A 24,658-nucleotide genomic window follows, 5' to 3' on the forward strand; every position below is an offset into this window, starting at 1 on the left:
GAGGGCGGCGGACGCTGCCGGGACGCGCGCGCGTGCGCAGAGCCGAGCCGGGCTGCCGAGGGGCGTGGCGCGGCGGGGCGGGGCGCACCGAGCGGGGCGGGGCGGCGCCTTGAGGTGATTCCTGAGCCGCGGCCGGGGGCTGCGGCGGTGAGGGGGAAACCGAAAGTGGGCGGTGGCCGCGGCGGGCGCCCCGACCCTGGCGGGGACCGTGGCAGGAGCCCGGCTCCGAGGCTCCGAGACGGGCCGTGAGCCCCCGGGACGAGGCGAGCGCAGGTGGTGCGGGGCCGACAGGTGCGGGGCTCGCGGGCTGCGGCGAGGTGAGCGGCGGCGCGGCGCTGCGCGGCGTCCTCTCGGGCCGGGCTCTCGGGCGGCACGGCGGCGCCTCTGGACCCGGACCGCGGCCCTCGGCCGTGCGGCGGCCGGGCTTTCTGACGCGTCGGACGCCGCGGAAGTTGAGGTTCCAGAGCGTTGGGGTTTAAACCTCGGCCGGCGGGGCCGCCCGGGCAGGGAGGGAGGGAGGGAGCGCGGCCGGGGCGTGTGGACGGCGCGGATGCTGACCGTGACCAGGAAGTGGTTCCCGCGGTGGCGAAGGGGCGTCAGGGCTCCTCCTGACTGTGTGACCCCCGTGCGCACCCGGGGCTCTGAGTTTCTTAAAGCCACAGACTCTCTTGGTGGTCTCAGGACTCTGCAGAGGAGCCCTCGCAGGCCTCTAGAAACGCAGGACACCCATAGCGGTTGCTGTCCGCCGTGAGCGCTGACCACGAAGAGGGGACACCCGAATAAGTTGTCTGCTAGGGCCAGAGTCTCTGCTGGACTCGCCGGAGGAACTCAGAGCTTCGTCTGTCTTTTCTGTTCCCATTTCGCATACACTCCCCTTAATATCCAAGGGAACCATTCCCCCGTCATTTTAGGGATCAAGGTAGGGAAATGTCTTTATTAGTATAGTCCAGACCCAAAGGATTCTGATAAGCCACCAACCAAACCAACCCAAAGCCCAGGAATCTGGTTCATGTCCTGCAGCGCCCCTAGCTCTCCAGCCTTGCAGGTGAAGGATTTGCCACACAGAGTTTTGCCTGGAGACCTGCGATAGATAATTAGTGGCACAACTGAAATGTGGACCCTAATTCCCAGCTCTTCCTGTAGAACCTTGATGTGGATGGATGTATGGCATTCTGTAAATAGTTGAGCTTTGCAGGCCTGGATTGGTTGGTACTGGGCTTCTTGGGCTGTGCTCATGAGTAAATTACACACAGTGTCTGAGCCTGATTTTCTGGGTATGAAACGGAAACATTCAACTTACTCTGTAAGGTGTTTTCAAGATAATCACTATAAATCTTTTGTTCCATAATAGACAGGCATTTTTAACTTGCTTCCTGTCATGAAACAACTCATATTTTACATAGTTGGATTTCAGGGTTTTGGGGGAACACACAAGATGTTTAAATTCTCCACATAGGCCAACATTTTGGAGATTTCATTTGCATGATCAACTGACAGGAATTGAGTATCAGTTACTTGCAAAGCACTCTGCTGACTGTGGAGCCCACATTTCCTGTGCTCCTGGGCTCTTTGTTGTCACACAGTCTCCTCCTTTGCTAAAACAGTGGGGAAGCACTTGGCAGTGCCTTTGGATTTTAATCTGTGTAGAATGGAAGTGAAATGTAATCCCTGCTAATGCCCTTTTAAATGCACTGCTCGAGCTTGGCTCAAGGAACTACTGTGCTTTGCATGAAGAGATTTAAACTCATTGAAAGACTTTTCTTTTAAATGCTCTTTACAGTATAGTTGGATACTTGATAGCAGTGTAAAGAAAAAAAATGCTCTGTACTCAGGTGTGGTGGCACATGCCTTTAATCCCAGCACTCACAAGCTTAAGGTAGGAGGATGGATATAAATTTGAGGCCAGCCTGAGAATACAAAGTGAATTTCAGGTCAGCCTGGGCTAGAGAGAGACCCTACCATAAAAAAAAGAGAAGAAAAGAAAAGAAAACTGCTCTACAGTCTTAAGTTCTGGGTACCTACATTGTGCTTGATCACATGTATATAGAACGGACTGTGAAAATACTATGCATGTAGATGTGTTCATGGAACAGAAGTTCCTTGATACTTGGAGTGAAATTAGCTTTTATTTTTTGTGTAAATTTATTTTGTTTTTTGTGCAAAACCCACTTTCTCCTCTTTCCACTCTTTGTGCTTTTGAAAACTTCATTATTTTTATTATTTCTTCATGAACCAAATATTTCATATGTCTGTGTTTTCAAACAAACTAAAAAATAATTTGAAATTTTTAGCTGAAAAGGTGAATATGGGCCCATCAGAGTTTCTGATGAGGATGATAATTCACAGAGACTTCAAAGCAGCCTTAATGCTTTAGTCTGTGTAGTTTTGTAATAAGCAAGCAAACCCATAATTTTCACTAGTACTTTGGAGCTCAGGTCAGACTCAAGGAAATCTGAGGAAAGATGAGAATCATAGCCTTGCCCACCCTCTCTATCTTCCGTATGAAAGAAACTGGCTCAAAACGCAGTAGTAATTAGTAGTAGAACTAGTCTTAAGCCCCAAACTCCTCACCAAATCAGTTGACTGTCTCTAGGTTTTTTCTGTAGTATTTAAGACTTATAGAAATCTATTGCCTGTACATTCCTGGTATTTACTGGCCAAAATGTGTAATTTAGAATTCAAAATGACAAGAACAGAAGCTCTTCTACTGTCAGAGCATAATTACTATTTTTAATAACCAATTGATGCTGGAGTAATGCAGGTAGACTACAATTAGAAAAGATGACATGTTAAACTATTGCAAGCTGGGTGTGGTTGTTCATATCTGTAATCACAACATTCTGGAGTCTAATGGATGGCTACCTAGGGAGAACTTGTCTTTAAAAAGAAAGAAAAAGACTGTTGCAGGCTGTGAAATCAGTGGGTAAAGTTCTTAAACAAAAAGGTTTCGAGCTCTGGGGCTGTTTATTGCTTTCTAAGATGAAAGGCTTGATATAACCTAGATGGTGTCTAAAATATTTCAGCCTAGACATTCTGGGATTTTAAAGCCCCATCTTTTTACTAAAATGATATCTTAAGGAGAGAGCAGCAAATCATCAGAAGTATATGCCCCAATGTAAGGAGATCTACAGATGCTTCAAAACTTGGCAACTAGTAAGAAGTGAAGAGAGCTTGACCTAATAATTCCTCAGATAGTTGAAAAAAGAGAAACATAGATTAAAAAAGAAACCTAAGCTGGGCATGGTGGCTTATGCCTTTAATCCCAGTGCTAGGAAGGCAGAGGTAGGAGGATTGCTTTGAGTTCAAGGCCACCCTGAGACTCTGTAGTGAATTCCAGGTCAGCCTGAGCTAGAGTGAGACCCTACCTCGAAAAACTAAAAAAAAAAAAAAAAAAAAATCTATAGAGCCAGACTAGCTCCCATAAAGGCCTTTTGGGAGCATAATGTAGGAAGAAGAAGCCCTACAAACAAATGAGTGCACGAGGGAGGGCAGGGGGGAGTGAATTGGTGGTGGAAAGCTTCTGTCTAAAAGCTGAGTGTGGTGTGGTAGTTCTCATCTGGATCCTAGCGCTGGGGTGGCAGAGGCAAGATGATCTGAAGTTTAAGGCTTGCCTGAGCTGCATAGTAAGACCTCCTTCAAACAAACAACAAAAACTTTCACAGATTCTTCAAAATAAGACTTTCTTTGGCCATGTTTTGGTTTATTAAAGAAAAAAGGCAACTTGACAAAATACAGATTTGGAAATACAGTGAGAATTATTTTAGGTTATTTAAATTATTTAAACTTAGTACTTAGAATGTAGCTCAGTGGTAAAGTACTTGCCTGGAATGTGAAAGGTTCAACGCCTAGCACCACACAAATATTCTCTGTTCATCCACATGTTTCCTTCCTTGAGATCTCATTGAACCTGGAATTGACACTGTCTTTTGTTTTATGGTCAGCCTGGCTGAGCATTAAGACCTAGTGATTCTCTAGTCTTTGCTCCCCAAGGCACTGGGATTACAAGTGTGCATGGCCACACCCATCTTTTTCTGTGTGTGCTGTGGAGCTGAACTCAGGGAAAGTCAGGCCCTGTCAGACCCTCATGCTTGTATGGCAAGTACTCTTTCCAATGAGCCATCTCCTCAGCCATGATAATCATTTTAATAACAAATAGGATTCAAGATTATTTAATAGCTAACAAACATATTAACACAATAACATATTGTGTTATTGTTGCAGTTAGCTCCATGTTGCTGGGACAAACATCCAGCCAGGAGGAGGAGGAATGGGATTATTTCAGGTTTAGAGTGCAAGGTAACACCATCAGTGAAGGAAGAGGCTGGCTCCCGTTCATAGATGCAAGCACAGAGACACTACCAATAGCACCATAGCAAGCAGAAACAACCAGAGCTCAAATTGCTTTCCCCACACCTTTGGACTGAATGCAGATCCACCTCCAAGCACACCTTAGGGCTGGACTCCAGGATCCACCCCCAGTGATACCTTCTCTAGCCACATGGCTGGAGACCTAAGTTATAAGCTCAATTTTATTTATTAATTTGGGGTTTTCAAGGTAGGGTCTCATTCTAGCCCAGGCTGACCTGGAATTCACTATGGAGTGTCAGGGTGGCCTTAAACTCATGGCAGTCCTCCTACCTCTGCCTCCCAAGGGCTGGGATTAAAGGCGTGCGCCACCACACCTGGCTCAATTTTAATTTTTAAACTTTTTTAAAAAAATGTTTATTATTAACGTGCTTCGTATGGATACGTCATGTGTTGGTACCCTCTTTTCCTTCATCCCTGGCTCCATTCCTTCTCAGTGGGGTTGCAGGTATTCCCTATGGGGTTGTGGTTTATGCATTGAGGGAACAGCAGTCAGTTATTATTTTTTTTGGGCAGGGAGGGAATGCCTCTGGGCATGATGCCTCAATTTGTGGCTCTTACAATCTTTCTGCTCCCTCTTCCACAAAATTCCCTGAGCTGTGGTGGGTGAGTTTTAAGTCTACTTCAGTGATGAGCTTTTAGGAGCCTCTGGATCTCTACTTTGGCAGATGTTGAGTATCCTCAGAATCTGTCTCCTGTACCCTGGCACTGATATCAGGTTCAGCATGGAAGCAGCTCTCATGCTCGTCTCCCCAGTTCCTATGTGGTTTCAGCTGTGGCACTATTTATTTATTTAAGAGAGAAAGAGAGGCAGATAGAGAGAGAATGGGTGTGCTAGGTTCTCCGGATGCATGTGCCACCTTGTACATCTGGCTTATGTGGGTACTGGGGAATTGAACCTGGGTCCTTAGGCATCGCAGGCAAATGCCTTAACTGCTAAGCCATCTCTCCATCCCCATAAGCTCAAGTTTAATAAAACACACGAGTCTGTGGGGTCATACATTTAAACTATCATATTGAAACTAGCACAGTTAAATTTTAGTGAGCAGGAGAGAATAGGGAAATGGGTACATAGATGGAGAATCTCTCATTCATTCCACATATGTTTATTGAACTCTTGAGGGCTAGACACTGGTGATTTTACAAGGAACAATCAGAGCCGTGCTTTCATGGAGCTCATGTTCAATGAGACAACACACTGAAGAATACTGGCTGGAGAGAAGTGCCAAGGAAAGCAGTAAGGTAGAGTAGTGAATAGAGAGCACTGGGCAGCTGGCGTAGTCCTTATAGTTTTGGATAGGCTAGTGGCTAGGGAAGGTTTTTCTGGGAAGGTGACATTTGAGCAAATACCAAAAAGTGGATAGCCACACAGACCCCTGGAGCAAGAAGCTTACAGACGTGGGAATGACAAGGCCTTGCAGTGAGATTGTCCCAGGCATAATTTAGGAAAGGTAAGGAGCCCAGACTGAGGAAAGTAGAGTAAATGAAAGAAAAGAAAAGAATCAAGGCCAGAAAAGTATGAGTAGGGATAGGTCATATAGGACCCTTTAGGTGACTATAAAGACTTTGGCTTTCAGTCTGAATAAGGCAGGAAGACTTAGAAGAATTTGAGCAGGACAGTGAAATGAGGGATTTAACCTGGAAGTACCACTCTAGCTGACATGTGTGGAGAAGAGATGATAGGAGGTAAACTGGAAGCAGAGACCAGCCAGGAGGCAAGCAGTGTTGCTGGCATGGACTAGGGTAATTACATACGAGGTGGTAAAGTTCCAGCCATCATCTTCATGTGTCACTGGGTGATAAGGTGGAGGAATGAGAACTGCTGATACGGAACTTTCTCAGATGGACCCAAGAGAAGGCACCAGTGAGGAAAGTAAGTACGTTCCACACTGGTGTTGATTTTGAGTTCACAAACAAGAGAAGGCCAGGCACAACCTTCTATGGGCCCCTGGTTCCCTCCCCACCCCAAATCAAAATTACAATATGACTTACTGTTAGCAACTTTGCCATTGAGACAAGAGTAGGAAATGTGTGTATGGCATGAACCTTTTCCAGGTTGGCTGAGGAAATGTTAGTTAGGAAGCAGAATTGCCAAGAAATGGAGTGCAAACATGAAGATAGACAAGGTTGAAACATGAAAAGCAAGGATATGCCTTTCTATGCCACACAGATTAGCACTGTTACCTGATTTGCTAGGTGTACATCTGAAGCCATTCCCGTGTCTATGTGAAACATGCCCATAAAAGGAATCAAAAGACAGGACAATTAGGGCACTGGCCTTAAGACATCTACTGGATATAGGTTGAGATAAATTTTAAGAATAGGATTAATGAAGTATGCATTGGACGCAGCTTCCCAGGCTTGACCATGTTCAGAGACATTTTGAGTCCTGACTGGGATATGTGGCCTTCACCACCTCTCCTACCCCCCTCTAAAATTAAGTCCCTGCTGGCAATTCGTTCTGGCAGCTATATTTCAGAGGGGCAGGATAGAAAATATTCTACTGAGTTTGTGTTAAGGAGTCCCTTTGACTAGCTATATAGGGTAAAGTGAGGCCAGGTCTTTTTCTTTCTTAGATAGGGTGTGTGTGTGTGTGTGTGTGTGTGTGTGTGTGTGTGTCTCACAAGCAACATCCCAGCCCTGCAGTCTTGAATTGGGTGTCAGATTTTCATGAATATTCACACTGTGATGAGTTGTGAAATTTCTAGTCTTACACCCTTGCTCACTGAAACCCTCCTGTCCAAGCCAGTCTAGGAGACCACTGCCCAGGCCCCTAAAAGGACATGTATTCTCATTGTCACATTGCACCAGCCACTTCTACCCCTGGAATTCTGTTCTCTGTTGGGAATCCTCAAATGCCTCTGCTGTTCTTATTTTATCAACCAATTGGTTAATAAAGCTACCATATATTAATGTGTAGGTTTTTATGAACATATGTCAACATTTCTCTTGGACAGATTCTTAGTAGAATTGCTATATTGTATGGGAAGTATATTTTTCATAAGAAACTGCTAAACTGTTTTTCAAAAACACTGTTTTGTACACCCACCAAAAATTTATGTGAATTCCAATCAGTTTGCATTTTCTTCAACACTTTGTACTGTCAGGTTTTATTTTTTTATTTTTATTTTTTGAGGCAGGGTTTCACTTTAGCCCAACCTGACTTGAAATGCACTCCATCGTCCAGGCTGGTTTTGAATTCATGGAGATCCTCCTACCCTAGCCTCCATAGTGCTGGGATTATTGATGTGAGCCACCATACCCGGCAGGTTTTCTTTAAGTTATTTTAATATGTGTCGTGATACTTGATTATGGATTTAATTTGCTTTTCCCCAGTGGCTAATGCTACTGAGTATTTTTCATGTATTGTTTATTTTTGGGAGGGTGGCTTATATATGTGTTTATGGTGTGCCATCATGTGTGTTTCTTTTTGATCTGTGTGGGCATGTGTGGTTGCTAACAGATAGATGTGCTTAGCCAAAATCCCCACTAATAACCAGGTGCTCAAATGTACATGTTTTTCTCTTACTCACTTTGTCTGCTGTTTTTAACTCTTTGAACGTTCCTCCTTCTATCTGCAAGACACAGGAATGCACCCCAAGTTTGTAAGCCTTTTATGGATTGTCTTTCTTGTGCCCATCTCTTAGGCATCAGCCTTCCTCAGACATTCATCCTTAGTTTAATTTTTTGATTCCCTGGATGCTAAAGACCACTGAATCTCACCAGCCTTAAATCTGAGTTCCTAGTGAGCTACCTTGCTTGCAAATGAGCACTTAGCCACCACAAGTCCAAAACAAATCAATTTTTCCCTCTCTTGCAAGCCTGCCTCCACCCTGCCTTACTATGTGACTCAGGTACTTTGGAGCCCCGTGTTGTCTAAACAAATTATGAGTTCTGTGGAATCTGTCTTCTAATAACAAACCTCTCAACTTGATTTTGGCTTATTCTTCATGCCCTATGTTATAGGCAGCTCTATACTGCTAGGATGAACTTCCAAACCAGACATAGTTTATGGGAGAAAGGGGTTTATTTGAAGCTTACCGATCCAGGGGAAATTGCATTGATGGGGAAAGAAGCTGGCTCCCTTTCACAGATCCACACAGGGAGAAAAGCATACCACAAGCAAGAACAAAACCAGCAGCAAACATCAGGGAACCCAGGCAGAGCTCAAGCACGCTGTGTAATTTTAGGCTAGAAATCAGATCTGTTGCCAGTGACACCTCCTCCAGCCAGGTGGCTGAAGACAAGCTGTTTGTTTTAAACACATGCGTCTGTTGGGGGACATAAATTCAAACTACCACACCCTGTTTTCAGTTTCTCCACAGTCTTACAACTGTAAGAAATCAGTCTAATTCATCTTTGTCACTTCTGGGTAGTGATCTTTCAGAGAGCATAGCCAATTGTTTTATTTTTCTAGTTTAAAATCCCTAAATAACACATAATTTTTTGACAAAATGCAAACATACTAGCATAATGTGTGGCCCAGTCTGCTCATTTTACTCTCCCCAGCTTGGACGTCTGTCCAGTTAGGTCCAGTCACATTGCTGCATGGAGTTCTCACAGTACTCCAAGCCCTTCTCTCTCACCTGTCTTCATGTTTTCTCAGCCCCAAAGTCTACCCTTTACCTGCTGGTCTGGCCATTAGGAATCCATTCAGGCCTCCTCTCACAGCCCTTGAATTTTCCCCACCCTAGGCTTCCTCCATGCCTTTCTGGCTTACCTGCATTCTCATGGTATGCTGTGCTTTCCTATCACAACAGTTACTTCCCTGTACTATTATCACATAGTGCGTATTCACTAATTTATGGTGTAATCTATTACGTTTCATCTTTGAAAATCTATTTGCACTAAAAGGCTAATGAACCATAACATAGTACCTTCTGTGTTCTTTAGGCAAAGATGCTGGAAGCAGACCTGATTTCAAAGATGCTACGAGCTGTTCTGCAGTCTCATAAGAATGGGATAGCATTACCTAGGCTCCAAGGAGAATATAGATCCTTAACTGGAGACTGGATCCCCTTCAAGCAGCTTGGTTATCCTACTCTAGAATCCTACCTGAGAAGTGTGCCGGCTGTTGTCAGGATAGAGACTAGTAGATCTGGTGAGGTAAGTAAGACACTTTTGTACATGTCAGAAGACTCAAACTGATTTGAAGGAACCTACTCAGTCCTTCTAATTTCATGCCTATGGTAGAAATCAAAAGTACAAGCTAAATAGTTCAAAATCTGTAGTGATAGAGCAAAATTATCATAGGAACATCCTATGTTCTGATGTGTTGTTTTACCTTTCAGATTCTTTTATTTGTAAAAATGAGATTTTAATCACAACTCAAATTTTTAAGGATTATCAATCTCCCATATCTAAACAAATTGACTGTATTAGAAGCATTAAGTACCTAAACACCACACTGGTTATTACAGACATGCTGCAACAGATGTCCTGATAAGTAGAGCTAATGGATAGTTTTAAATTGTCATCATTTGACCCCACTCCTGTCAACTCCTGGTCTCTAGTCCTAGCTCATTTTCTGTTTGATCATTCACCACTTTATTATGATGGGGCCCTCCCTCCCAAATTTCCTGTCTTCATCCTTTCCCCTACTAGCCTGTTCCCTCCTTCATAAAAGTATGATCACATCATTTTACTTTAGCTCCTTTTACTTCTCCAGGATAGCATACTTTGTGTAGTGTACTGGTGGTAACAACTAAATCTTTGTTGGCACTTTCACTAGGTCTTAGCAGTTTTGTTTATTGGTACCTACCCATTGTGCATTCTGATAGAGATGGACAAACAAAAACTCCCACCCTCCCTGTCCACACACTGCAGGATTCTGGGTATGTTTTGTATCTTTAAGTACAGACTATGTCTGAGATGTTTCTCATCAGAACTAACCGTGTTGGTTCCCCTCCTTACAGATCATCTGATCCCAGTTGTCTCCATGCTTCAAATCTTCTCTTGTAATATCCTACATGCCATACTAATTTCTTAATAAAACATGACCTGAGCCACTGTGTTTGAGGAAGACATGGAGGGTCCAAAGACTAATCCTGACTTCCCTCATACTCTGTCAGTCATAACCCCAAAACTCCCTTGGAATCCTGTTGCTCTAAGGAACACATTTAGAAAATCCAGGTCTAAAGCTATCCTGTTCTACAGCTGAAAATACTGATATTTTCCCAGTTCCAGCTGTTCCAGTGCATGGGCCAGATGAGGATGCAGTACTCCTAGAACCTAGCACAGTACTTAAGGACATACTTTGGACTCAGATAGCCTTACCGTGGGACTTGGAAGCTTGTTTAACTTCTTGGATCCTCTGCTTTTCCATGTGTAAAGTGAGGATAAACTATATCCTGTGGGTTATATGAGATAACACATGCATAGAGCTGAGTACAATGGAAATGTTAAAAAAAAAAAAAACACCTACTAAAAGCAAGCCTTTTTTTGTTTTGTTTTGTTTTGTTTTTTTGAGGTAGGGTCTCACTCTAACTCAGGCTGACCTGGAATTTACTATGGAGTCTTAGGGTGGCCTCGAACTCACGGCGATCTTCCTACCTCTGCCTCCCAAGTGCTGGGATTAAAGGCGTGCCCCACCATGCCCGGTTTAAAGCAACCCTTTTTAAAAATAATTTTTATTTATTTTGATTTGAGAGGGATAGAGAGAATTGGTGTACTGGGACCTCAGCTACTAAAATCAAACTCCAGACTCTTGCATCACCTGGTGGGCATATGCGATCTTGTGCTTGTCTTACCTTTGTACTTCTGGCTTATGTGGGATCTGGAGAGTCGAACATGGATCCTCAGGCTTTGCAGGCAAGCGCTTCAACCATTAATCCATCTCTCAAGCCCCAAAACACATTTAAAGAATAGGTGAGGGCTGCTGAGGAGATGGTTCAGCAGTTAAAGGTGCTTGCTTACAAGGCCTGATGACCCGGATTCACTTCATACCCACATAAAGCCAAATTCACAAAGTGGTGCATGCATCTGGAGTCCATTTGTAGTGGCAAGAAGCCCTGACATGCCCATTCTCTCTCTCCCCTTGCAAATAATAAAAAGAAATGAAAGGAAAAGAATAAGTGAAATTTTCATTTTCATCCTGAAGAAGGATTGTTTAATATGTTAAACCACGCTTGGTTTCTTTTTAGAAAATAGAATAATGTTCTAGCATTATCAAAAAGAGAGATAAACTAGTCTTTGTATTCAGTTTGATTTGAGGTATGTAGGCTCACTGAGACCCACTTTTACAAATATGCTCTGAGAACCTTTTTCCTCTCACTCTGCTGCTCATGAACAGATTACTTGCTGTGCTGTGGCCTGCACGGAAACTGAAAGGATTGCTCAGCTTGTGGCTCGTCAGCGGACCTCTAAAAAGAAAACGGGGCGGCAAATTAATTGTCAAATGAGAGTGAAGAAAACCATGCCATTTTTCCTAGAAGGTAGAGCTTTAAATATGCTGAAAATTCAAATCTTCTTTTTTTGTCATAAGGATTTATGGAAATACTGCTTGTGTTAATGATAAATAAATCATTGAATGACACTAATGTACACATATCAGAACAATCCTGCAGCTGGGATTTTCATTTGAAATGTCTCAGCAAGGGTGAATGGCACTTAAAAAATACAACACATAGTGAAAAATGACTCAGCAGATTTTAACTTCTTCAATGGCAAAATATGGTTTAGTCCTTTTAACTTATCTGACAAGATGCCTCATCTAGAATATTCAATAAACCAAGAACCTATGGGTTAATGTGTTAGCAAATTACATCTTTTGATTATAAGATGTTTATTTTTCAGAGAAATGTGAAATATGTAGCATGAAAAAGTGTTATTGACAACTCAGCCTGTGTTTACTTAACATATCTCAAGGAGCTTATAGTCACTTTGAAAATTAAATTCTCAAGAAGTAGTTTAATAAAAATATAAAAGGGTAGATGATTAAATAGCAGAAGGAGAGTTTTGGACAAGGAAGACATCATGAGAATAAGAATTGCATTGAAAGGCTTCCTGTGAAGGGGAGACTTGAGCTCAGAGGTCAAGCTGTAGGTGGAGTTTGGGATGGTGAAGACAGGAACTATGCTGCCTTCTTAAGAACTGGTGGCTGCTATGGCAGTGCTAAGGCAGTAGGCAAGTAGAGGGAAGTGATGGCTGGTCTGGCATGTGAACCTCATCCACAAGGTAATCTTTCCTATACTTCAGGGGTCCCTCCTTGTGATCATTTTGAGAATAGAGACCCACAAAAACATCTGGTTAGGGGAGTGGCACAATAAAACTGGTTTGAGGGAGGCCAACTGATTCTGTTGTATATGCTTAACTTCATAGGGAAACCAAAGGCCACCCTCAGACAACCAGGGTTTGCTTCAGACTTCTCTATATGCAAGAAACCTAATCCAACTCTGTTAAAAGACAAAGGAAATGCCTTTGGAAAGCCTGATGTTGAAATGCCACTTTATCCAGTACACACAACTCTTGGAAATGAAGTATTCAAAGACATTCCAGTGCAGAGGCACACAACTGTGTCTACCAACAGCAGGTATATTGGTATTGTTAGACTAAAAGGAGAAGCTTAGTGAACCTAGGATAATGTTAAAAATATATGTTCAAATTAGAAAGTTTTTCATTTTATCTAATAAAATTCACAAGTAGTAGAAAAGTACACAATTACTAGCAATTCCTCTTTTCCTGGCTGCCCAAATGTCATTCTGTGTTTTTCTTTATGCTATTCTCAATCTCTCCTTATAAAATTAATTTAAAAAGCTCTCATGTGTTCTAAGATGTTATTTTGTGTTTTAAGTTTTCTGAAAAATCTTTTTTTAATATAATTTGCTAAGTTTTAAGTAAAATCTTACTTAACTACATACTCCCCTTTGCTCCAGTAATTGTACCTGCACATAATGATGCTGCTTTGAATCATAACGCAATATCATCAGACATCAATGCCCCAGAGAACTGGCAAGTGCTGAGACAGCCTAAAAGCCTCAGTTTGGGTGCTGCCATTCACAAACCAGATAAAAATAAGTTAAGCATTTTTATCTTGTGGGTCTGTGGTTTCCTCATTTGTCCAACAAAAATGTAAAACTAGTTTTAAGGTTTTGTGTGGTAGCACAGAGGTCAGCAAGCAATGTTCTATGGGCCAGCCTAGGTTCACTGCCTACTTTTGTAAACACAGATTTATAGGAACATGGCTTACTCTTTAAATTTGCCTGTGTCTGTTTGCAACAGTGATTTAGTTGAGTGATTCTGAAGAGCCTAAGCAGTGATTATCTGCCCTGTTAGACCACTCACAGAAAGTTTGTAAGCCCTGGTGGAGATGAATCAGCGACTCATTCTTCCTTTTCATGTGAAAACTTGTGCCTTTTCATAACAAATTTATAGGATCTTACCCCTTTAAATCAGTGTTGAAAAATTCCTTTTTTGGGTAAAGATAAAATTTTTCCCCTTGGAGCTTTCTCTTCAGATACTAGAATATTTAGTAATAGTTTGGTGAAAAGGAACACTTTTTGTATTACCTATTATTTACTCTTAGGCATTAATATGCAAATATGAAGCTCTGATAATTTCATATAAAAAAGCTTTGGGGGATAGGGAGATGACTCTGGATAAAACATTTGCCACTCAAGCTGAACTATCCAAGTTCAATCCCCAGACTCCATGTAAAAAACTGGCAGCTGGAAGCCGGGCGTTGTGGTGCACGCCTTTAATCCTAGCACTTGGGAGGCAGAGGTAGGAAGATTGCCGTGAGTTCAAGGCCACCCTGAGACTACATAGTGAATTCCAGGTCAGCCTGAGCTAGAGTGAAACCCTACCTTGAAAAACCAAAATAAATAAATAAAAGCTGGCAGCTGGGCTGGAAAGATGGTTCAGTGGTTAAGGCACTTGCCTGCAAAGCCTAGTGAATGGTTTGATTCCCCAGTATCCAAGTAAAGCCAGATGCACAAGGTGGTGCATGCATCTGGAGTTTGCAGTGGCCAGAGGCCCTGGTATGCCCATGTTTCTCTCTCACACACACATTCTTTATCTTTCTTTGTCTCTCTGCTTGCAAATTAAATAAATGAAATGAAAAAAATTTTTTAAAAAGGGTTAGATAGCTCAGAGGCTAAAGGTCTTTGCTTGCAAAGCCTGATGGCCGAGGTTCAATTACTCAGTTCCCACATCAAGTCAGATGTGCAAAGTGGTACATGGATCTGGAGTTTGTTTGCAGTGGCTGGAGGCCCTGGTATACCCATTCTTTCTCCCTCCTCCCCCCCTTCCGTGTGTGTGTGTGTGTGTGTCTGTCTGTCTGTCTGTCTCTCTCCATACTTGCAAATAAAATATTTTTAAAAGCTAGAAGCTGTGGTAGGCTTCTGTAATCTCAGTATGCTGGAAGGTAGAGACAGGAAAAAAATTCCTGGAAGCTCATGGCTAGCACAGCAAAGAACAGTGGAGCAAGAATGCAGAGTGACAAACCTTGCCTCAGATGGGGTGGACAGGCGAGGAATGACCCAAAAGTTGTTTTGTGATCTCTTCCACATGCATGCTATGTATGACATGTACACATATACACATTTACACACATACACACATAAAATAAAATTTAAAAAGGTTTTATTAATGGCAAAAATCAAATCATTTATTTTAGAATTAAAATATTATGAAGAAATATGCTCCATTTGAAGGAATTGATCTAGTTTTTGGAGTCTTCCATACTGGTCCAAAATTGGGAAGGCAATATGTATAGCAAGACATATAGTCATGGATTCATTCAGTTAAGATTCATGTAGCCATTCTTTTTTTTTAAATTATTTATTTATTTGAGAGCGACAGACACACAGAGAAAGACAGATAGAGGGAGAGAGAGAGAGAATGGGCGCGCCAGGGCTTCCAGCCTCTGCAAACGAACTCCAGACGCGTGCGCCCCCTTGTGCATCTGGCTAACGTGGGACCTGGGGAACCGAGCCTCGAACCGGGGTCCTTAGGCTTCACAGGCAAGTGCTTAACCGCTAAGCCATCTCTCCAGTCCATGCAGCCATTCTTATGACATACACTCCCCCTTGCATGTACCCAGCTTGTTCTAGAACTGAGACACAAATAATTATGACAGTAATGAAGGAAAGACACAAGAAGATAAGTGCATGCACACATACATGTATGTACCTGTCTGTCTCAGTGTATGGCTTCTTTGTCCTCATATTTGGAAAAATCTATGTATGTTGAACATAGTTCATAGAAAAATATGGTGCCCATATTTCTTCTTTTTTGTTTTATTTTATTTATTAGAAAGAGAGAGAATGGATGGGCACACCAGGGCCTCTAGCCATTGCCAACAAACTCCAGATGCATGAGCCACCTTGTGCATCTGGCTTACATGGCACTAAAGAATCTAACCTGGATCCTTAGACTTTGTAGGGAAACACCTTAACCGCTAAGCCATCTCTCTAGCCCCCCCCCTCTCTCTTTCATATATTTTGAGTAAACTCTCATGTCTACTTTGAAACACCAGTTTTATTATATGTTAAGGTATATGGTAAATTTGGTGTTTCTAAGCTCTGATCTAAGCTATTTTACTTATCTGCATAACTATTTTAAATGTTGTAACTTTTTAACACATTTCACTATCTGGTCATGCCAGTCCTTCTTTTGTTGTTTTCCAGAATATTATTTCTTTTCAACTATTTATTTATTGTGTAATTTTATTTGTTTAGCTAGCTAGTCCATTAAAGATGATTGAAACTCTGACTTCTAGGTTTTGAAAAAGGTTTACACAGACCTGGTTTAAGTTTAGTTATTCATATATTTCTCTAGGTAAACAGAAAGTACAATGCCAGATTTTTTTTCTGTCTGATTTTGGAATATTTTCATGACTTGTTTTGCTACTTAATGCTTTAAGAGATTTTAAATGAGAAGTACAATGTTTAAAAGTTGATGTTCTTTTACACATTAGGTTTAGCCCAAAGTCATCCCTGCCACCACCTTTCCAGACACATCTCTCAAGAACCTGTACTAAGGAAGTGAGTGGTATGTTTTCCCAACATTTTCATGATACATTCTAACTTCTGGAGCCTCAGAGCCCCAAGAAAAGTATCTGGTAGTGGCTTTTGGCATGTGCTTTCACCTTTTTCTCTTGGAACTATATCTCCCCTCCTCTGTCTCTAGCTTTTTAGAATAAAGGATTCAAGTGATCTTTAGAGAAAAAGAATGCCTCCAGGGATATTGCTGTCATTTTGACTTGAATCTGTCTTCACACCAGACCAACACTATTTCATGTCAATGTTTCACCTGTATAGATCCTTGTGTCCCTCTTTACTGTCTCCCTACGTAGGAAAAAGCCCTCAAGAATTTGTGCTCTGAGGCCTCACTTTAAGGAAACCCACTGTTCTAGATTTAAAGGCCATAAATGTGGGGCTTAAGCTAATACCCCACTGCTTTTGTTGGCACCATAAACTGCAGTGGCAGCTAAGCATCTACAAGTATAAATAATTATATAGCCATAAAATCCAAAAGGGCTATTAAGAACCAGCAGGACACATAAATAAGGCTAGGGATGTGTTTATTTGTCTTCTGTATTTTGAAACCAGTATGTCAGTTTGCTGCTTACGCTGTCCCTCAGGGGGCCAGTTTTACAGAATAAGTGCTTACCATGTGTACTGTAAATGTGATTGAACATGATGTGTTGCTTGTAGTGCGCTTCTGTTGAGCTGGAGTTCCTTTATAAGAATGCACTTCATTTCTTACAAAAATCAACTGAACAGTATAATTTTTGTTTACATGAATTGTTTTTACATGTGTATTTTCTAAACCATGACTACTCAGTGAAGTTGTATACCCTTTTAAGGGGTTTAAATTAGTATAAGCTTTTTCTGCAGAAACAGACAACTGCAGTTCTCCCACCAGAACAGCAATGCAGTACCTGTGCACAGACTCTCCTGCATACTAGAAGTCTAGATTTACTGCCTTAATTTGCTTAGCAAAGATACCAAAGTTTATGTGTCTCCAACAGCCCCACAGAGCAGGTGCATTTTAGACCTGAATCATCTGCTGACCCTCTACCATTATGTAGCATCTGGCCAGTCACAGCAGCCTAGTTTCCTCATTCCAAATCTGAGAAGAACCTGAATACCTTAGCTCTTGTCTTAATAGGAAATACGTGCGGTATCCTAGACTCCTCAGCATTCTTGCAGTCTGAAGGGTAGCAAGGGCAGGTCTTCATGCCCTCTGGTCAGAAGAGTCATGTTAAGACTTTGTTAAGAAAAAGGCCTTTGAAAAAATTTTAAAAATACATTTTAAAAAAGGGCTGGAGAAATGGCTTAGCGATTAAGCGCTTGCCTGTGAAGCCTAAGGACCTTGGTTCGAGGCTCGATTCCCCAGGGCCTACGTTAGCCAGATGCACAGGGGGGCGCATGCGTCTGGAGTTCGTTTGCAGTGGCTGGAGGCCCTGGTGTGCCCATTCTCTCTCTCTCTGTCTGCCTCTTTCTCTCTGTCACTCTCAAATAAATAAGTAAAAAATAAAAAAATACTGAAACCAAAAGAAAAAGGCCTTTGGTTACCTGGCATCCTTACAGGTATCCTCAAACTATACTATATATCTCTGTCATCCAGTTAAATATAAACTCAAAAAAAAAAAAAAAAACAACTTGCTGAATCCAATAGAAGCAGTATCTGATTAAGTTGTGAATATATTTTTATATAAATGATAAATTTTAAAATACTCTAGTCTTTATGTCAATAGAACTTTGAAAATGTTTAGAGTAGCTTTCGTAATTCTTAAAATACCAAGACTAGCAGCTGCATAGAACACTCAAGTTTCTTCGTCTTATGATGTGAACTCAGACATTCTAAGTTTTAATTTAAAAATAAGTGTGCATAAAAAAAACTAGCCCAAACTTTATAAACATGCCCTTTTGAAAGACAAACCTTGGAGAAGTAAGCCCATCAGTATTAGCTGTCTGTGGGCTCCAAACCTTTTACTCATGCCTATAAACTGAAGATAGGCTTGTTCAGGCAGCTGAATCAGGTCTTTGGATTTCTTTGTATTGCTAAATTATTTTTCATTAGCAATGGAGAATAACCATAATTTAAAATCTGGATGACTTTTCTTCTTCTATAAAATGTTCTTCACTCTTAATATTAAAGACATCATTCTTAGGCCTTATGATACAGATTTCACATCAGCATTGTACATATATCTAGGTTATCTAATATGTTACTTTCTTTAGTTACAGGTAGAAAATGGTTGGCTAAGTAATAAGCTTTTTTACTCTTCACCTAGAAAGATCATCCTGATGTTTAAATTATGTGCATTCTTGCAAAATAAAGAGGCTAAGTTTCTCCTTGGGGGAAGGTATCTTGACCTCACTGCTTATTCCAGAGTTAATAGGACAAGGTTATCCTGCTGCTGCTCAGCTTAAATGTGTCCCCTTCTGAAACTTTTGGCCCCAGAAGCCCACAGCATAGCAAAACCCAAGACACAGTGCTAGGTAATGGGGATGATCTAAAGTGTTAAATATTTTTGGTTAATTATATCATTTTTTAAATTTAAAGATAATTTAAATCAGACTGTTGAAAAATCAAATGTCACACTTCCTGCCTCTTACAATAATAAAATGGATGAGATTCAAAACCGCATCAAGGAAATACTAGACAAGCATAACAATGGCATTTGGATATCTAAGCTTCCACATTTTTACAAAGAGTTTTACAAAGAAGAGCTGAATCAAGGAATTTTGCAACAGTTTGAACACTGGCCTCACATTTGCACGGTATGTGTTTCCTTACTCCTCCTGATGCCCCTCCCTCCAGAGTGTTCAGATCTGAGTTGTGAGTCATTCATCACCTTTATCCAGGGACACACGTGTGCTGCTGTACTCATCTTTAATCTACAAGATTAACACATGTTGGTTCTTACTTGTATGAGAAGTATGTCAAGGTTATACTTAATGCTATTAGAGAGCTTGTCTCACACTGCTTCTAAAGTGAATTTCATATTTGAAAATATATACTGTGTATCACTTTGTATTGATTTAACTCCTACTAATAAACACCATTTGTTTTGCCATTTTAATACTTACTGGTAATACTTTTTATTAGTTTCAACTTTTACTTGCTTAATTTTTCAGTACTTTTCAAGGCTTTCAGCTGAACAAATTGTGGTTATTTGGCTAGTTATTTACATATTTAAAACTATATAGTTGGATTTAATTAATTAATTTATTTATTTATTTGGTTTTTCAAATCAGACTCTCACTCTAACCCCAACTGACTTGGATTTCACTATGTAGGCTCAGGGTGGCCTCAAACTCACAACAATCATCCTACCTCTGCCTCCCAAGTGCTGGAATTAAAGGCTTGAACCACCATGCCTAGCCCATATTTGGAATTTTTATAAGCTCTCCAGAGTAAAATTTTAGGTTGAAAGCAATTTTTCAACTTCCATTTCTGTACCTCCCCCTATTTGGGAGGTTATGGTTAGAATAAGATGATGGATCAGAATAGTTTTTTAGACATCTTAGTTTAGCTAGAGACAAAGTCAAAAGATTCTTAAACTGAGTGAATGATTTTTAGATGGTTCTTAAGTTTTTATGTATATAAAACATATTCAAAATGTAACTCTTTTTAAAAATTTTTTAATTTTTAATTTTTAATTTTTTTGTTTTTCGAGGTAGGGTCTCACTCTGGTCCAGGCTGACCTGGAATTAACTATGCAGTCTCAGGGTGACCTCGAACTCTCAGCGATCCTCCTACCTCTGCCTGTCTTAAATGGTAGCATTAATACCTGTTTGGTTCTCCTGTAATTCCTGTAGAATTAATATCATAAGGAGTATATGTATTTTGAAAGTGGCCTGTCTTTAACATGTATTTTAGCTCCCAAGCCTGTTGGGCTTTTTCTATAAGGACCTGGTTAAAGAAAAGCATGTATTTTTGTGACCATTTTTTTTTTCCTCCAGGCCATTGTTCCTCCTGAATCTCATGCTCAGTTCCAGGCAGGAGTCATCCATTCTGTCTGTTCTGTCATTCACTGTAATATACTGTTTTGCTGATCACTGTCCTAGGTGCTGACAACATAAATGATGATGACACAGTCTAGTAAGGGAAGCAGCTATTAAAAAAAAAAAGATTAGATCTGGGCATGGTGGTGCATGTCTTTAGTCCAGGCACTTGGGATGCAGAGGTAGGAGGATCCCTGTGAGCTCGAGGCCACCCTGAAACTACATAGTGAATTCCAGGTCAGCCTGGGCTAGAGTGAGACCCTATCTTGATAAACCAGAAAAAAAAAAGAGAGAGAGAGAGAGAGAAACATGACAAATGTTAGAATACACCATGTGAAGTAGAAAAATAAGAAATGTCAAACTCTGGACACATAACTCCTTTCCTTCTTATAAATGCAGGAACAGTTACTGTTCCGAAGAAAATGACCTATGATTTCTGTACAATGTAGGACCTGTTCATATAATGGAAACTGTTTTCCAATTAATTCAATTTTTAATTAATTTATTTGAGAGGTGGGGAGAGAAACACAGAGAATGGGCACATCAGAGCCTCCTGCTGCTGTGAACAAACTTCAGATATATGGACCACTTTGTGCAGCTGGCTTTACTTGGCTACTGGGGAGTCAAACCCAGGCTGCCAGGCTTTGCCAGCAGGTGCTATTGTCTCATCAGCCCTCATTCCACTTTTTATTGTGTTTTTATTGTATAAATAGTTTTCTCTCTGGATTCAGATTCATTGATACCGATGCATGCTTCAGCTATTTTATTCCTGAGTGGATTTCTTCACCTTCATTCAACCACTTACTTTTCATATTCAGGGATTTCAGCCCTTCTTAGAATATATATAAATATATATCCTCATTTTTTTTATTTATTTGAGAGAGGGAGAGAGAGGTAGGCAAAGTAGAGAAAGAGGCAGATAAAGAGAATGGGCATGCCAGGGCCTCTAGGCACTGCAAATGAACTACAGACTCATGCACCACCTTGGTATCTGTCTGGCTTACGTGGGTACTGGGGAACTGAATCTGGATCCTTAGGCTTCTCAGACAAGTGCCTTAACTGCTAAGCCATCTTTCCAGCCCTTGTTTCCTTATTTTAAAATTCCAGTGACATCCACAAATTTGATAGTAAAGTCTCAAAACCTTAGAGCCCTTTTTATTGTCAAAATACATATATAACTTACTGCTAAGCTTTGATAAACATTTTTTTTGGAGTAATTTTGGTTTTGGTTTCCTGAAGTAGGGTCTCACTCTAGCTGAAGCTGACCTGGAATTCACTATGTAGTTTCAGGGTGGCCTTGAACTCATGGCTGTTTTTATTACTATGGCCTTGGAGTATATCTTGAAATGAAATGGTGATAGTACCAGTAGTATTCTTTTTGCTGAAGTTAGTTTTTGCCTATCAAAAGCCTTTTTTGATTATAACTTTGATGCTATTTTTTCTTTGTCTGTAATGGTTCTAGAACTTTGAAATTGTATTGAATCTGTATAATGCTTTGGTAGAATGACCATTTTCACAATATTAATTTTTCCAATCCATGAGCATGGTAGGTCTTTTCATCTTGTTTCTTTCTCAATTTCTTTCTTCGGTGATTGCATTGTTGAGGTCTTTCACTTCCTTAGTAAGGCATGTTCAAAATACTTAATTTTTATGGTTGTTGTAAACAGGAGTGTTTCCCTGATGACTTGGTCAGTATGTTTGTCATTAGTATATACAAAAGCTACTGATATTTGTGTGTTGATTTCATATCCTGCCACTTTGCTGAAAGACTCTCTAGGAGTTTTTTTTGGTTGAGTCTTTCAGGTCACTTATGTATAGAATCATACTATCTGCAAATAGGGCTAGTTTGACTTCTTCCTTTCCAACTTGTATCCTGGTTTGTTTGTTTGTTTTTGTTTTTCAAGGTAGGGTCTCGCTCTAGCTCAGGCTGATCTGCACTTCACTATGTAGTCTCAGGCTGGTCTTGGACTCACAGCATTCCTTCTACCCCTGCCTCCCAAGCACTGGGATTAAAGGTGTGTGCCACCATGCCTGGCTCAATTTGTATCCCTTTTGTTGCTTTCTCTTGTCTTACTGTTTGTGCTAAGACTCCAAATATTATGTTGGAAATCAATGGTGCTCAATCAAGAGTGAGCACTCTGTCTTGTTTCAGACTTTAGTGGGAATGCTTCAAGTTTTTCCCTATCTAGCATGTTAATGGGGTTTAAGTCTATTATGTATAGCATTTATTATATTGAGATATGATCCCTCCATCCCTAATCTTTCCAGTGTTTTAATCATAAAGGGATGCTGTATATAGTCAAAAGCCTTTTTCTGCATTTATTGGAATGATTGTATGATTTTTGTCCTTAAGTCTATTTATATGATATATTGTGTTTATCCATTTCTATATGTTGAACCATCCCTGTGATAAAACATACTTGATTGAGGTGGATGATACTTTTAATGTGTTCTTAGATTTGATTTGCAAGAATTTTACTGAGAATTTTTGTACCTAATTTCATCAGGAGATATTAGTCCATAATTTTCTTGTCTCTGGTTTTGGTATTAGTGTAATGCTTGTTTCATAGGAGAGTTAGGGAACATGTCCTCCTTTTCATTTGTGTGAAATAACCATAAAAGTGATTTTAATTTTTCTGTAAAGGTTTAGGGGGCTGGAGAGATGACTTAGCTATTAAGGCAATTGCCTGCAAAGCCAAAGGACCCAGGTTAGCCAGATGTATAAGGTGGCACATGCATCTGGAATTCATTTGCAGTGGTTGAAGGCCCTGGTGCACCCATATTCTCTCCCCCCCCTCCCCTGCCACCCTCTCTCTCAAATAAATATATAAAAATAAAATATATTTTTAGAAAGTTTGGTAGAATTCAGCAGAGACTCTATCTGGGCCTGGACTTTTTATGTTTGGGAGGCTTTTAGTCACTCCTTGAATCTTGTTAGTTGCTATAGCTCTAGTCATGTAATTTTTCTCTTCTGGGTTTAGTTTTGGAAAATCATGTGAGCCAAAGATTTACCCATTTATTCCAGATTTTCTAACTTCTTGAAATACAGGTTCTTGAAATATGTCCTGATGCTTCTCCCAATTTTATTGATGTCTGTTGTGATATCTTTTTGATCTCTAATCTTGTTGATTAGAGTCTTATTTCTTTTTCTTTTTATCAGTGGGGCCAAGGGTTTATCAATCTTTTTTTTTTTCTCTCCTAACCAGCACTTCATTTTATCAGTTTTTAAAATGGTTTTCATTCCTAATGGATTTCTGCCTTGATCTGTATCATTTCTTCCCATCTGGTAGTTTTGGGTTTGAATTGCTCATGTTTTTCCAAGCCTTCAAATGAATTATTAAGGTACTTATTAGGGATCTGACTATTTTTGTAATGTAGACTTTTAGCCCTATAAATTTCCTTCTTAGGACTGCCTTCATTGTGTCCCATATATTTTGGTTTGTTGTTTTTTTTCAATGTCATTCAATTCTAGAAGTTTTAAATTTTCCTTTTCAATTTCATCAATGACCCATTTACTACTCAATAGAGTGTTATTCAGTTTTCAGGAGTTGATGTATTTTCTGTTGTTTCTCTTGATTTCTAGCATTATTACAATATGATCCAATATAATATAGGGAGTTATGTCAATTTTTCCTGAATTTTTGGAGTCATCCTTTATGTCTTAATATCTAATTTATTTTAGAGAAGGTTCCATGAGCTGCTAGGAAGAATGTGTACTCTTGCTGAGTTTGGGTGGAATGTTCTGTAGATGTCTGTTAAACCTATTTGGTATTGTTTAGCACCATTGTTTTCTGTATCTATTTTCTTTAAAAAAATTTTTTTGGTATTTTTGTTTTTTATTTGAGAGAGAGAGAGAGAGAATGGGTGCACCAGGGGCTCCAGCTACTACAAATGAACTCCAGACACGTGTGCCCCCTTGTGCACCTGGCTAATGTGGGTCCTAGGGAATCAAGCCTCAAACTGGGGTCCTTAGGGTTCACAGGGAAGTGCTTTCTCCAGCCCTCTGTGTCTATTTTCTATGTGATGATCTATCTATTGGTAGTAGGGAGGTATTAATGTTACCCACTATTATTGTGTTTGTATTTATTTCTGATTGAGTAGCTAGTAGATTTTGCTCTATAAAATTTAGTGCATCTGTGTTTGATGCATATTCATTTATGATTGTAATGCCCTCTTGTTTCTTTCCTTAATGACTATAAAGTGGCTTTCTTTATCTCTTGATTATTTTGGGTTTGAAGTCTATTTTGTGAGATATTAGTATGGCCACGCCTGACTGTTTCCTATTTTCATTTGTTTGTAATCAATTTTTCTATCCTTTTACCCTAAGTTGATGT

At 40.4% G+C, this 24,658-nt stretch overlaps 1 protein-coding gene across 1 annotated transcript in view; it reads left to right on the plus strand.

The window, feature by feature from the left end:
• The first annotated feature begins 222 nt into the window (after positions 1–222).
• The window catches only part of Tdrd7 (tudor domain containing 7), a 73,651-nt gene continuing 49,215 nt past the window's right edge, over positions 223–24,658 (plus strand). The window contains exons 1-6 of the mRNA XM_045159483.1: positions 223–317; positions 9,259–9,471; positions 11,657–11,798; positions 12,685–12,895; positions 16,283–16,356; positions 18,880–19,097. Coding sequence (XP_045015418.1) covers positions 9,265–9,471; positions 11,657–11,798; positions 12,685–12,895; positions 16,283–16,356; positions 18,880–19,097 — 852 coding nt within the window. The 5' untranslated portion in view covers positions 223–317; positions 9,259–9,264. The remainder of the gene's footprint in view (positions 318–9,258; positions 9,472–11,656; positions 11,799–12,684; positions 12,896–16,282; positions 16,357–18,879; positions 19,098–24,658) is intronic.

The sequence above is a fragment of the Jaculus jaculus genome, chromosome 1 (assembly GCF_020740685.1).
Source record: "Jaculus jaculus isolate mJacJac1 chromosome 1, mJacJac1.mat.Y.cur, whole genome shotgun sequence".
Lineage (NCBI taxonomy): Eukaryota > Metazoa > Chordata > Mammalia > Rodentia > Dipodidae > Jaculus > Jaculus jaculus.